The sequence below is a fragment of the Emydura macquarii genome, unplaced genomic scaffold, assembly GCF_026122565.2.
Source record: "Emydura macquarii macquarii isolate MOO-44397 ecotype Brisbane River unplaced genomic scaffold, CSIRO-AGI_Emac_v2 contig_1876, whole genome shotgun sequence".
Lineage (NCBI taxonomy): Eukaryota > Metazoa > Chordata > Testudines > Chelidae > Emydura > Emydura macquarii.
Genome location: NW_027132013.1, coordinates 27315879 through 27329712, shown reverse-complemented (window position 1 = coordinate 27329712; position 13834 = coordinate 27315879). Strand labels below are relative to the sequence as shown.

The 13834-nt window shown below is 38.7% G+C and overlaps 1 protein-coding gene across 3 annotated transcripts in view; it reads left to right on the top strand.

The window, feature by feature from the left end:
* RYR3 (ryanodine receptor 3) overlaps nt 1-13834 on the top strand; it is a 477864-nt gene that overhangs the window by 167153 nt on the left and 296877 nt on the right. For all 3 annotated transcript variants that reach the window (XM_067558027.1, XM_067558029.1, XM_067558028.1), the window contains 4 exons: nt 2834-2929; nt 3788-3906; nt 8270-8403; nt 9896-10137. In XM_067558027.1, the coding sequence (XP_067414128.1) occupies nt 2834-2929; nt 3788-3906; nt 8270-8403; nt 9896-10137 (591 nt within the window). The remainder of the gene's footprint in view (nt 1-2833; nt 2930-3787; nt 3907-8269; nt 8404-9895; nt 10138-13834) is intronic.

Sequence of the window (13834 nt, the reverse complement as noted above, 5' to 3'; positions counted from 1 at the left end):
TAGTTTTCTGTGCAATTAGAATACATATCTGAAAGTTGACTGTTTTTTGTTTCATTTTTTATTTAAGGATTTTAGAATTACAAAATATTCTTTCACTCAAGCTCTCTCTGCAACCTTCACACACACAAACCATTAAATAAAATATTGTCTGAAAGGTTCCATAAGTATTAGTTTAAATATTGCCTTTTCACATGGAACTTATGTTTGAGGCCCAATCTTTGTTTAGATTCCATGTATCCATGATTCCTGGAGAGAAACTGAAGGGCTAAAACCAATTGCCATAAATTTTAGATGACAGGAAAGAAATCTTCATACTCAGCAATAAGTTACTATGTGAAAATCACCATCTGAGGAAGAGTCAACACAGTTTTTGTAAAGGGAAATCATGCCTACTAATCTACTAGAATTCTTTGAGGGGGAAAAGGGTGATCCAGTGGATATAATGTACTTAGATTTTCAGAATGCCTTTGACAAGGTCCCTCACCAAAGGCTCCTAAGCAAAGTAAGTGGTCATAAGAAGGAAGGTCTTCTTCTGGATCAGTAACTGGTTAAAAGAGAGGAAAGGAAGGGTAGAAATAAATGGTCAGTTTTCAGAATGGAAAGGTAAATAGTGGGGTTGCCCAGGGGTCTGTATTGGGACCAGTACTGTTCACTTTATTCATAAATGATCTGGAAAAAGGGGTAAACAGTGAGGTGGCAAAATTTGCAGATGATTCAAAACTATTCAAGATACTTAAGTCCAAAGTAGACTGCAAAAAGTTACAAAGGGATCTCACAAAACTGGGTGACTGGACAACAAAATGGCAGATGAAAATCAATGTTGATAAACGCAAAGTAATGCACATTGGAAAACAGAATTCCAACTATACCTATAAAATGATGAGGTCTAAATTAACTGTTACCACTCAAGAAAGAGATCTTAGAGTCATTATGGATAGTTCATGTACAGCAACTGTCTAAAAAGCTAACAGAATGTTGGGAATCATTAGGAAAGGGATAGATAATAAGACAGAAAATATCATATTGCCCCTTTATAAATCCATGTTACTCCCACATCTTGAATACTGTGTGCAGATCTGGTTGCCCCATCTCAAAAAAAGATACATTGGTATTGGAGAAGGTACAGAAAAGGGCAACTAAAATGATCAGAGGTAAAGAAAAGCCTCCATATGAGGAGAGATTAATAAGACTGGGACTTTTCAGCTTGGAAAAGAGACCACTAACGGGGGATGTGATAGGGGTCTATAAAATCACAACTGGGGTGGAGAAAGTAAGTAAAGAAGTGTTGTTTACTCCTTCTCATGACACAAGAACTAGGGGTCACCAAATTAAATTAGTAGGCAGCAGGCTTAAAACAAACAAAAGGAAGTATTTCTTCACACAACGCACAGTCAACCTATTGAACTCCTTGCCAGAGGATGTTGTGAAGGCCAAGACTATAATGGGGTTAAAAAAAACCTAGATAAGTTAATGGAGGATAAGTCCATTAATGGCTATTAGCCAGGATAGGCAGGGATTGCTGAATGCCAGAGGCTGGGAATGGCCAAAGGGATGTATCACTTGATGATTACCTGTTCTGTTTATTCCCTCTGAAGCACCTGGCATTGGCCACTGTCGGAAGACAGGATACTGAATAGATGAACCATTGGTCTGACCTAGTATGGCCGTTCTTATGTAGGGCTGGCAGTAGGGGAACACAGGCTTTCCCTGATCCACCAGGTTCCAGACCAGGGCCCTGTGACTGGCAGGTCAGATTGCAGCCTGTGGCAGACACCCTCCCTCACAAGCCTATTTCCTGTGTCACTTTCTGTTGCAGCCTCTGCTCTCCAAAGTTACAGCATAGTTTGTTTATGGACTCATCAAGTGGAGGGTTCTCTGGCAGTAATCCCAAGGCTCTTCTCCATCTGTCACTGCCCATCATTTCTTGTCTCCATGGGGGCCTTTAGCAGCTCAGCAGGGGGGTCTGGTCCAGGCAGCATAGAGCTCCTGCAGCCTATCTGTGGGAGCTAATTCCAGGGGACTGTTCCCTTGCTCTGTCCACTGTAATTGACTTGAGATACTCCCATTTGAGCTCAGCTTCCACTGTGAGCATGCCCAGCAGGTGTGGCTAGGTTCATTTATCCTTCATGGGCAGAAACCCACTTCGTCGGATGTATCTGCCCATGAAAGCTTATGTCCAAATAGATTTGTTAGTCTTTAAAGTGCCACAGGACTCTCACTGTTTTGCTAAAAACAGACTAACACGGCTAGCCCTTTGGAACTCATTAATCCTTGATTTCTTTGTGTGAGGCTTATACACCCCACCATACCACACTGTTAATTTTTTTAGATAAATTATTTTAAGAGTGTGTTAATCATTTAAACGATGATGTCATGTTTTCAAACATTTCAATTGATTATGTAGATCCCCTAACAAAACAGGGAAGCAGGATGGGAGGGAAAGATACTTGATGAGTAAAAGTAGTATAGTCAATTAATATTTTCAAGTAGACTGACACCATCAAATTCATTTCACATAGGCTACTAAGCATCTAGCAAATGGTAACAACTTTTACTACTGATCTAGGTGGAATTTGTGTTAGTAAACTAGAATAAAAGGAGCTAGATCCCATTATCATTCTTGAGCCAAGTGGTTAAAACAAAATCTATGTGGTTATTATTTTAGTAATAAAATACATATTAAAATGTATTTGGTTCATGGGACAAAGGAAGGAGAATTATGATTTTTGTTTTGTTTATCCTAGAGATTATATTACAATATTTGTATTCAGCACTGGTGGTTAATATAAGTGTTCTACTATCATTAGTGTTATCAAACTTTTTTTTTTTCTAGCTGCCCTCATTCGTGGTAACAGAAATAACTGCACCCAGTTTTCTAATAACCTCGATTGGCTAATCAGTAAACTGGATAGACTAGAATCTTCCTCAGGTAAGACCCATTTTATAAATATAATATATTGCTATTGATGATTCCTTTACATTCTTTAGAAAGGAACAGATTTGCATGAAAAATAGTAAGCATCAGAAAACATAAGTCTTGTATGAAAAAAACTGAAAGCAGATCTCTCAAGTTAACAAACATTTTTTTTAAAGCAAATCTCTCTAATTAACAAACTGTTCCTTTTTTAGCCTTTCATTTTCTTTCCAACCCATCACCGCCTTTTTTCCTGGGTTTTTTTTTCCCCTTATTTTAGATCTGTTTTTCCTAATACCATCACAGTCAAAGAACCCTGAAATAAATTACTAAATTAGGCCTGTTACAATCTTATGCTTCATAGTATTTCCCAGTGGTACCGCTCCACGGCTACCAAAATAATTGCAAATAGCACAGGTGCTACTGGGGAATCGGTTGCAGAAAGTAACACCAAGAAAATTTTATAAACAAAATTCAGTTTTAAAAAAATTTATAATAAAACACAGGCTACTAGGAAAACTATTTCCTTCAGTGACTAGCTAAAGTGAATTTTGTTTTTTCTGTGTTTTTACCAAGATTTATGTCAAGAAAATTATAAATTATAATTTAAAGATGCATTTTAATTTCCTGTCACAGACAGATTTTTTTTTTTTAACCAGGGAATTAAATCCAAATATATACCATATCATAGCTGACCCTTAAAGCTGTTGAAAATGACTTCATTCTTTTCAGTCTGGAGACATTGAATAGATTGAGTAAGAGAAGATATGATTACTTTTCTGTTAGGATGCTCTTTTCCCCCCCAAGTTCTTAAATTATATTTAGTTCTGCAGATTGTTTATTGTCAAAATGATTTTTGTGGCATTCATGTAGGTATTTTGGAAGTATTACATTGCATCTTGATTGAAAGTCCAGAGGCTTTAAATTTGATAGCAGAGGGACATATCAAGTCTATCATCTCATTGCTGGATAAGCACGGACGCAATCACAAGGTATGTTTGAGAAATATAGGACATATCAGTAATATCGAGAGTAACTTTCAGAAAAAAGTGAAAAAGTCTCTGTAATGTCACCTATGTCAGACATTGTGTCCTTAAATGAATTAAAAATACACAGTGAAGAGTACCTATTAAATTGCTTCTTAAAGAACAAAATGAAATATGTGAGATCTATAATTGCTTTTCTGTGTAGAATAAATCAAAGTGTGTAGGAGTCTGGGTCTTCAAAACATCTTTTCTGTGTATGACAAGCACATTTCTGTCTGTTATAAATATTGGTAGGCAACCAAATAACATATCAGAATAAGTAAAATGCTATATGTAAACGTAATCTAGGACCTTCAGACTGTAAATTACTCCATATGGGTTCAAGAATCTGACTGCGTAGAATAACTTGCAGCCTAGGAGCCCAAGTTCACAGCGGAAGGACTTGCTCTACTGTCTCCATACATCTAACAAGATAGAACTCAATCCTACAAACCCTTACTCATATAAGTAGTTCCATTCACTTTTCATGTGACTATTCACATGAGTGAGAATTAGGCTCTGAGACTTTCATGATTTAATTTTTACCATGACCAGGGAGTGTATGTTACAAAAGGCCATAATCTGATTTCTTTTACACTGATCTAAATCCATAGAATTCAATAAAGTTATTCTGGGTTTACATTGACACAACTAAGATCAAAGTCTGCCCAGAAAGAGCAATGATATATTATCATTTATACATTCAAATGTACAAAAGCAGAAATAAGAATATAGATTTTTTAAAGAAGTTTCTTCTGACTACGTAACTAGTTTATCCTGAAAAAGTAAATGAATATTTTTTTTAAATCCTCTTTTTAAAAAAAACCAAACCTCTTTTTAAAAAAATGTGCACATCATTTAAAAGGTTCTTACTGTTACACAAAATCTAACTCTTAAAATGTATTAAATTGGCCTTGGAGCTCAATATTGTCCCATTGGTTGCTTAATGGCTGGAGGAATGTAAACAAAGTGTCTACTGTGGTACTGCAGAGATCTTTGGTAGGTCATGTCTTATTTAATATCGTAATTAATGACCTACAGCAGAGAGTGGAACAGCACATTAATGAAATTCACGGATGATGGTAGATTGAGAAGAGTTTTGAGCACAAGTGAGGACAGGAAAATAATCCAAAATGACGTAGAGATATTAGAAATAGGAGAAGAGCATAACAAGATAAAATTCAGGTTGGAAAACTACAATCTATATCTGAAGGGAAATTTTTGAAACACTGATATTAGGTAGGAGAGAGAAAGCTGGAAAGCAATAATGCTGAAAGAAATGTAGAAGAAATAGTGGGAAGCAAAGTAGATAAGATAAAAAGCCAATGCAGTTTGAAGCTCTATCAAGAATGGCATCACATTACACAGCAGAGAATAGTTCTCTGGTGTGACTGCAGTTGGAATATTACATTCAGTTCTATGAACTTCAATATCTGAATGATACTGTCAAACTGGAGGATTATTAGAGAAGAAGAACCAGAATGTTTAGTGGGCTGAAACTGCTGATTTATAGAGAAAGATTATAAGAATTAAATATGGTATAGCTTTCTACAGTATGGTATATATTCTAAAACAGGGGTCGGCAACCTTCCCCTTCTCCTCTCCCATGTGCCTTGGCCCAGCACCCTGATTTACCGGGTGTTTGGTGGCACTGGCAGCAGCGGGGTGGGGGGTGTGTGTTTGTGTGCCCGTTTCCTGATCCCCTCTTCCCCCCCCCCCCCCCACTGCGAGGGGGGGTGGGGCAGGGAAGGGCCAGTGAGGTGGGGAAGGCTGCCTAGCTCCTGTGCATCCGGGGTCCCCGCTGTCCCCACCCAGCAGGAGGGTGGAGGAGGGGCCGGGAGGATGGGTGACTGAGTGGCTGGCTGGTTCCGTACGCCACTAGCCCTGGCCAGGAACTGCTCCAGGCCCCAAGCAGGGCCGCGTGGCAGCCGCTCCCTGCTTCCAGCGCCGGTCCGTGGTGCCTTTTTGGCCAGAGCCACACCGCTCCTGGTGCAAAGCAGGGCCTCATGGCAGCCGCTCCCCCACTCCACCAGCTTTGCGCCGGCTCTGGCCAAGGCACTGCTAGGCCCACATGGGAGAGGGGTGGGACAGGGCTAGAAGGGGGGAGCGGCCACCACATGGACCTGCTTGGGGGTGGGAGTGGTGTGACGTGCCACTCAAAATCATTGCTCATGCCACCTTTGGCATACGTGCCACAGGTTGCCGACCTCTGTTCTAAAAATATCAAAAGGGTATAAACACCATTTAGGAAGTGTTTAGAACAATACAAGGTGACATAACTAGAACTATGCAATTCAAATTAAGAAAGGGAAAAATGTAGCTGATTATCAGGAAATACTTCCTGTTAGCAAGATCTGTTATGCTGTGCAATGGTCTTTTAAGAAGCCCTTTTAGTTAGAATATCTAAATGTATACTTCATAATGAATATTAAAAATACAAAAGAGAATGAATCTTCATTGGCAATGAAAAGGGCTAGATAACCTAACTGGTCTTTTCCATCTTCATTGCCTACGAATCTGCATCATAGGCTGATGAAATAATTATTTTGTTATCCTGGGAACAATGTGTCATTTTCCTGCTAGATTAGAAATTCTGTCTTATAGTAAGAAATATTAAACAAGGAATCTTCTTAACCCAATTTTAACCATAATTCTCTCAAACTACTTTGTGCAGAATGGATTGATTTAAATCAAAATGAAATCAATGGGAGTTAGGTTCCTAATATGCTTATGCATTTTTGAAAATCCCTCTATGCCTCTCTATGCTTCTTCTATGCATCTATGCATCTTCTTTTGAAAATCTGGCCCCATGTCCTTCTGGGTTTTCAAATCAGTAGATCTCATCCTGTCCCACTTTGTTTTCATCTTCATTGATTAGAAAAAAAAATTTGCTTGTTTTTTCAACTCCCGATCCATTTCTCAACTTTGAATGAATTAGTCCAAATTAAGAAAATATTCTCTCTATACCTGCAAGTTAAAATGAAACCAAAGTAATTAAGGTAAAAGCTTTACTACACAACAGAAACTCAAAGTACTTATGTTTGGAAAAATGTAAAATAATCAGATTCACTCCATTGTAAAGACTGAAAATAATATAGATACTTGTTTAATATAGTACATGACATCAAGACATATTTACAAAGTTTGAGTAGATCTCAGACACTTCCCCCCACTTTTATATACAATTAAAAGAGCAGCACCCTTTAACTCATTAAAATTTGAGGTCTTTTTGATGCGCCATATTTTTGCATTTATTTGAATGATTTTAATAGATTATAATAAATGTAGCACTTAACACACGTTATCATAATTTCAAATTTAATTTTAAACAGGTTTAAATTTAACTTTAAACAGAAAATGTATTATTAAAAAATCTGATGTAAATTTTTTAAAAATGATTTTTTTCCCCTCTTAAATCACTGTTTTTAATCCACCCTGCAACTATGGTCATCAATTGAATAAAACAAGATGTAAGCAATGTGAACATCTTCTTAATATTTAGTGCCTCTTTCTCATTTAGAGTATGTATACCCTGCAAATATATATGTTTGTAACTTGTGTTAGCTAACCAGGATTAAAATAGCAGTGAAGATACAGCGAGTCAGCTTTTAATTTAGGTTAACAGCTCAAGTGTCCTGCTGCTTAAAATCTATCCTTTGTCTGTCCTCATTAGCAGACTTGTGCAAATCAATCTAGCCAGGACCAGAAGCAGAAATTTTGAAATCAGACCTCTCTGAAACTGTTTTGATCACCAGGATTGTTTGAACTTTTTCTTAAATTTTGATCCACATGGCTTCTTTTCCCAAGTTTTTTTACTTAAACTGTGGTTTCAAAGCAGACTGATAGTTGGCATGAGAATCACATCAAGCTGGTCCCCACAACCTTTGCCCAAAAGGTTTTCAGGTCTTTACTGAATTTCTCAACGTATCTTATCTAAGTTACACATTTCTAGTGAGTCTAAAAACTAGGAACACTTGGCATAGTTTCAGTTTTCATTATGAATAGTTGACATACAGCATTTCCAGGCTCTTTTTGTGACATTCTGGCGGGAAATATCAGAAGTGAATTACCACAGATCTCAGATAAAGACCTATTCTTGTGTGATTTCTAATCCATCTTTGCAGATGGCAATGAGTTTTGTGGATGCTTGTCTTAACTTCTTTGATGTCAAGCTATGTTCATTTTATGTCTAACCAAAGATCTTTGGAAAACAACCAAATTTTCATGTTACATTTCTTCTCTATCCTGCATATTTTGAACAGGAATTAAATTGGCATCATGATTGTATTGTGAAGTCACATTTACTTGACTGTACCCTGATCTGTTTCAGATTCTTGATGTGCTTTGTTCTCTGTGTCTCTGTAATGGAGTTGCAGTGCGTGCCAATCAGAACTTGATCTGTGACAATCTACTCCCCCGAAGAGATTTGCTCTTGCAATCTCGTTTAATTAATGATGTGACAAGGTATAGTGCATTGTTTGTTTGGTTGCTAGGTTTGCAAATGAACAGAGCATAAATGTCTTTAGTACTAGTTTAAATTAAATTAAGAAAATACTCTATTTTATGCTGGTGAAGGAAAATTGTTTTAGTCTTTGTTAGCAATCACTGAAAGACATACGCTATAGGGTACTTCTAGGTGTTAATTGTTTTAAAAAGTTTCATGTACTAACGATATAGGAAATTTTCTGGAATCTATCTTTGAAGAGAAAATGCTTGTTCAATTTCCAGTTGAAAAGAATGAAAAATGGATTATTTATATAATACCATAAGTGCATACACCATTGTATTTGTGTACATTGGTTAACTTTGCAAACAATTAACAGGTCCCTAAGGGAGAAAGGATCAAGGCAAAAATAAGTCCAATACAATTATAGTATAATATAGTACAAACATTGTTTATTATATAAAAGTAATCAATGTTCTTTTTCCTTCTCTATGTACATTAGCTAATAGTGTACTATTTTGAAATTAGGAAATTAGTATTAAGAAGTTGATAGCTAATTAATATGAATATTATTTTTTTAAATTTGTACCTCTAATTTTGCCATGGATGCTCAGCAATTGAATGTCTGAGTATACTTGTGATGATATCTGGCAACATTTCTGAGATTTTGGAATCCTCAATTGAGGGTTTCATATTCAGGCCTCCCCAATGTTTTGGCACTTCTAGTCCGCATCTCCTCAGTGATGTTATTCAGAGGAGTCCAATTCCAGTCAGCTGCTAAGGGTAGTCAATTATTTTTTGTCAGTGTCCAAATTTCTTGGTCAAAATATAGTCAAGGTACAGACTCTGGAGAAAATAATAATAATAAAAAAATAACAATAATGATGACAATAAGTGAATAAAAAGATTCTGGGTCCATTCGAAAGTGTCCAGCGGTCCAGATTTAGCTCTCAGTCTGCCTATTGACTGCCCCTGTGTAGAGTGAACACCAGTGTGAATGATGAGTGAGAACATCACTTTTACACGGGAGAGTGAAACTGATTTCTCTTAGGCTGGTCCAAAGCAGGACACTGCTGGATCAGCCTCAGAATATACAGCATGTAAGCAAATTGTAAAATAATTTCTGTTTTATCAAAGATTTTATTTCTTCATGTCTCAACCCCCATCTTTTGGTATCAGGAAAACAGAAACAATATTTTTTTTTTCTTTTTCAATGGATATATTTTTTCCTCCATGCATGGCACACTAGGCTGGTTTGTTATTCAGTTCAGCTAAGAACTTGGCACAACTTCTTTCTCTACTTTTATTATTAGTATTATTTATTATTATGCAGCCATAGAAAGCTTTAAAGCAGATAGAATCAGTTGGGACAGAAGTTTACATGATGCGACTCCACACCTGAGCTCAGGTGTTGTATTTGCACAGTGTAGTGTAATGTCATATACCAGTATTGCAACATGCCAGTAATACATTGTATATTTTGAACTATCTAATGTATCTCTTTTATTCTAGTATGAGGCCAAACATTTTTTTGGGGGTTGCTGAGGGCTCTGCACAATATAAGAAGTGGTACTTTGAACTAATAATCGATCAGGTAGATCCATTTTTGACGGCAGAACCCACTCATCTACGGGTTGGCTGGGCCTCTACATCAGGTTATGCTCCTTATCCTGGAGGTGGAGAAGGATGGGGTGGCAATGGTGTTGGTGATGACCTCTATTCCTATGGTTTTGATGGCCTTCATTTGTGGTCTGGTAAGTACACTTTAGGTACATTTTTCAATTATTCTTACCAATAGGCTTCTAAAAATTAGTATTCAGGAATAATATATCCCTAAAAATTGCTCCCAGTTGATGTGTATTGCACATTATTTTGCAACAAGCTAAATTCCACTCTCCAGTACACAGGTTGGATTACTCTGGATTTCTACCTGTATAAATGGAATCAAACTCCTAGCCCATTGTTTCTATCAACTTGTCCTTATCTAACCTAGTCTGTTTTCTATATACTTGGGGACATATGATCCCCACTGGACCCACGCGTAGAACTCCCATTGACATCAGTTTGAATTCTAATGCAGATGTACAGCAATATAGGACCTTTAGTGTGTATAAAATTAGCAGATTACTGAATTACATCGTATGTATGTTTATTCACAAACAAAGAACACATATTAATAATATTCAAGATCAATTAATGTTACCCTACTTACCGTGTAATACAGTATTTCAGTATGATGGCACATGATGGAATTTCTGTTTTATTTAGTTAGGGGTTTTTCAGCACAATTTTCTAGGTTATTAAAAAAGCAGTGTTAAAAGAACATTATTCTGCTTCCTACTCCCAGAGCAGCAGAGAGGCTTCTTCAGTCAGATCATAGAGATCAAAATTGTTGCATCCTCTGATCCAGAAAGGCAGTTCTATGTGGAACCAGATCATCTATCCCACAGTTCTAGCACAAAGGATCTCCCAGTTTTGCATCCAGCCCCCACAACTATCCACCTGGACTGTACTGGGTATCTTGGGGCATACCACAGGTTACCAGGTCAATGTTGACATCTCGCTCTAGGCCCAGATCTTTGAGTTGTCCACCACCCATAAAGGGCACTGTGCTCCCTCCGGAGCCTAACCATGTTTCCAACCTGAACCCATCAAATGAGGACATTCAGGACAAAAGGCAACAGGAGCCCTTTCATATCTCATTGTCTTCAGCTGATGAGGTGATTGTGTCTGAATCATCCACCCATCCTAGATGATTATAAAGCCTTTCAGGACCTTATGTGGAAAGTCGCCTTGGCACTGAGCATTGAAGAGAGGTGGTTCTGAAGAACCCACACAAGCTTCTAGACATACTTCAGATGGCAGTGCCAGGAAGATGGCATTGTCTATAAACAAAGCACTGCTTCACCCTGTTACACTGCTGTGGCACACACCTGCCTCCCTGGCATATCTGTCTCTCTTGAAGAACCATCTGTACCTGAGAGTATTCACAGTATTTTGAACAGTTTTTCGCCCACCCTGTGGCTGATTTGCTGGCTGTGGTCACTCAATTGAAAGATCACAGCATGGGCAGTTCAAGGCCACCCCAAAGGAACAGTGCCCAAAAGACAGGACATATTTGGCAGGAAGGTTTATTCCACCTCTAGCCTTCATATGTGAATTTCAAACTATTGGGTACTTTTGTCCACATATGTCTTTATTTACTGAGACTCCATTGCAAAATTTTCAGAGAAGCTTCCATAGAACTTGCAGGGATGAGTTTAACTCCATAATAGTGGAGAGTTGCCTGTTTGCCAGGACATCTTTACAGGAGGTTCTTGATGAGGCTGTTATGGGCTAGGTCAATGACAACTGCCATTACTATGTCAGATCATCCTGGTTCCACACATCCAGCATTCTGAGAGAGGTGCAAAACGCTGTGGAGGATTTGCTATGTGATAGGTTACCATTTATTTAAGGATAAAATGGACAAAGCATTGCACTCATTTAAAGACTCCAGAGCAGTGCTTTGTTCCCCAGGGGTATATAATCCAACCCAAAAAAAAAAGAGGCAGAAGAGGTCTTGGCTCCAGTTTAGGCATAGTACTTATCAGTACAGACAACCTGATCTCCATGCCATGAATTTCCAAGGAGGAAACCTTCAGCTCCTATCTCTGCAGGCTCTTCCCACTCAACTTCCTCTACTTCAAAGCAGCCATTTTGATTTCTTTGTTGAAGGCAGAATAATAGTTGAACAGGATCTTCCTGATTCATAGACCCATACACTTTAAGGTCAGAAGGGACCATTATGATAATCTAGTCTGATCCTCTGCACAACGCAGGCCACAGAACCTCACCAATGCACTACTGTAATAGACCCCTAGCCTATGATTGAGTTATTTAAGTCCTCAAATCATGGTTTAAAGACTTCAAGGTTCAGAGAATCTACCATACATGCTGCAGAGGAAGGCGATAAACCCCAAGGGCCTCTGCCAATCTGCTCTGGGGGAAAATTCCTTCCCAACCCCAAATATAGTGATCAGCTGAGCATGTGGACAAGACTCATCAGCCAGACACTTGGGAAAGAATTCTCTGTAGTAACTCAGAACCCAGCTCATTTAACATCCCACCACAGGCAATTGGGCATATCTACTGCTAGTAGTCAAAGATCAGTTAATTGCCAAATTAGGCTGTCCCATCATATCATCCCTGCCATAAATTTATCAAGCTCAGCCTTGAAGCCAGCTAGGTTCTTTTGCCCTCACTGCTCCCCTTGGAAGGCTGTTCCAGAACTTCACTCTTCCGATGGTTAGAAACCATTCCTGCCTTTGAGAATCAGTTGTGTCAATCCCTTGTGGTCAGGAAATCCATAGCTACAGATCAATGGCTTCTAGACAGTGTGGGACTGGGCTACACCATTCAATTCCAGTCCTTGTCCTACCCCCACCCACCTTTCTCATCCCTGTTCAGATTCTTCTCTCATGAGACTGTACTGCTTCAGCAGGTGCACTCTCTTTTAGATCCCAGAGCTGTAGAGGAGGTCTCTTGACAGCACAAGGGAAGGGGGTTCTACTTTTGGTACTTCCTCACACCCATGAAAAGAGCAGGTCTGAGGCCTACCATAGACTTTAAGAAGTTAAACACCTTTATCAGAAAAATAAAATTCAAGATGGTGCCACTTGCCTCCATCATCATTCCCAAAAGGTCTCAAACCACAGGTTGCCTGTTTTCATGTGGCAATCCGCCCGAGCTACAGAATGTAGCTAATATTTGCAGTGTGTAGTCCCTTTTGGCCTTTCATCATACCTGATGCCTATACAAAGTGTATGGTGATGGTTACAGCTCACCTCAGGTAACTGAGCATCCATTATTCACATATCTGGACAATTGGCCAGTTCAGGGCCAATTCATCCATCAGATAACATACAGTATTGATCAGATCCAGTCTCTGTTTGTTCAGCTAAGTATAAACCGAGAAAAGTTTATTCTATCCGTTGTGCAAAGAATCAAATTCATTGGGACCATTCTCAGTTCTACAACTTTGACAGCCCACCTGCCTTAAGAAAAGTTCAAGGCAATTCTAAACCTTTGCACCGGTGTGAAAGCTGACCCAGGACAACAGTGAACTCTTGCCTGAAGCTGTCAGAACACATGGCATCCTGCATGTACATGGCTCAGCATGCCAGACTTCACCTGAAGTACATGCAGAGCTGGTTGAGATCTGTCTATCATCCAGACACACTTTGGACATGTTGGTTCATGTACCTGCCAGGGTTCTATCATCCTTAGACTAATGGATGAATCTGAAAGTCTGCAAAGGGGTACCTTATTCGCTACCTCTTCCAACAAATATGCTAGTAACAGACATGTCGACTTGTGATGGGGTGCTCACCTGCATTGGATATAAATACAAACATGATGGTCTGACCAAGAGTCTTCCCTCCACATCCACATCCCAGAATTGAGGGATAT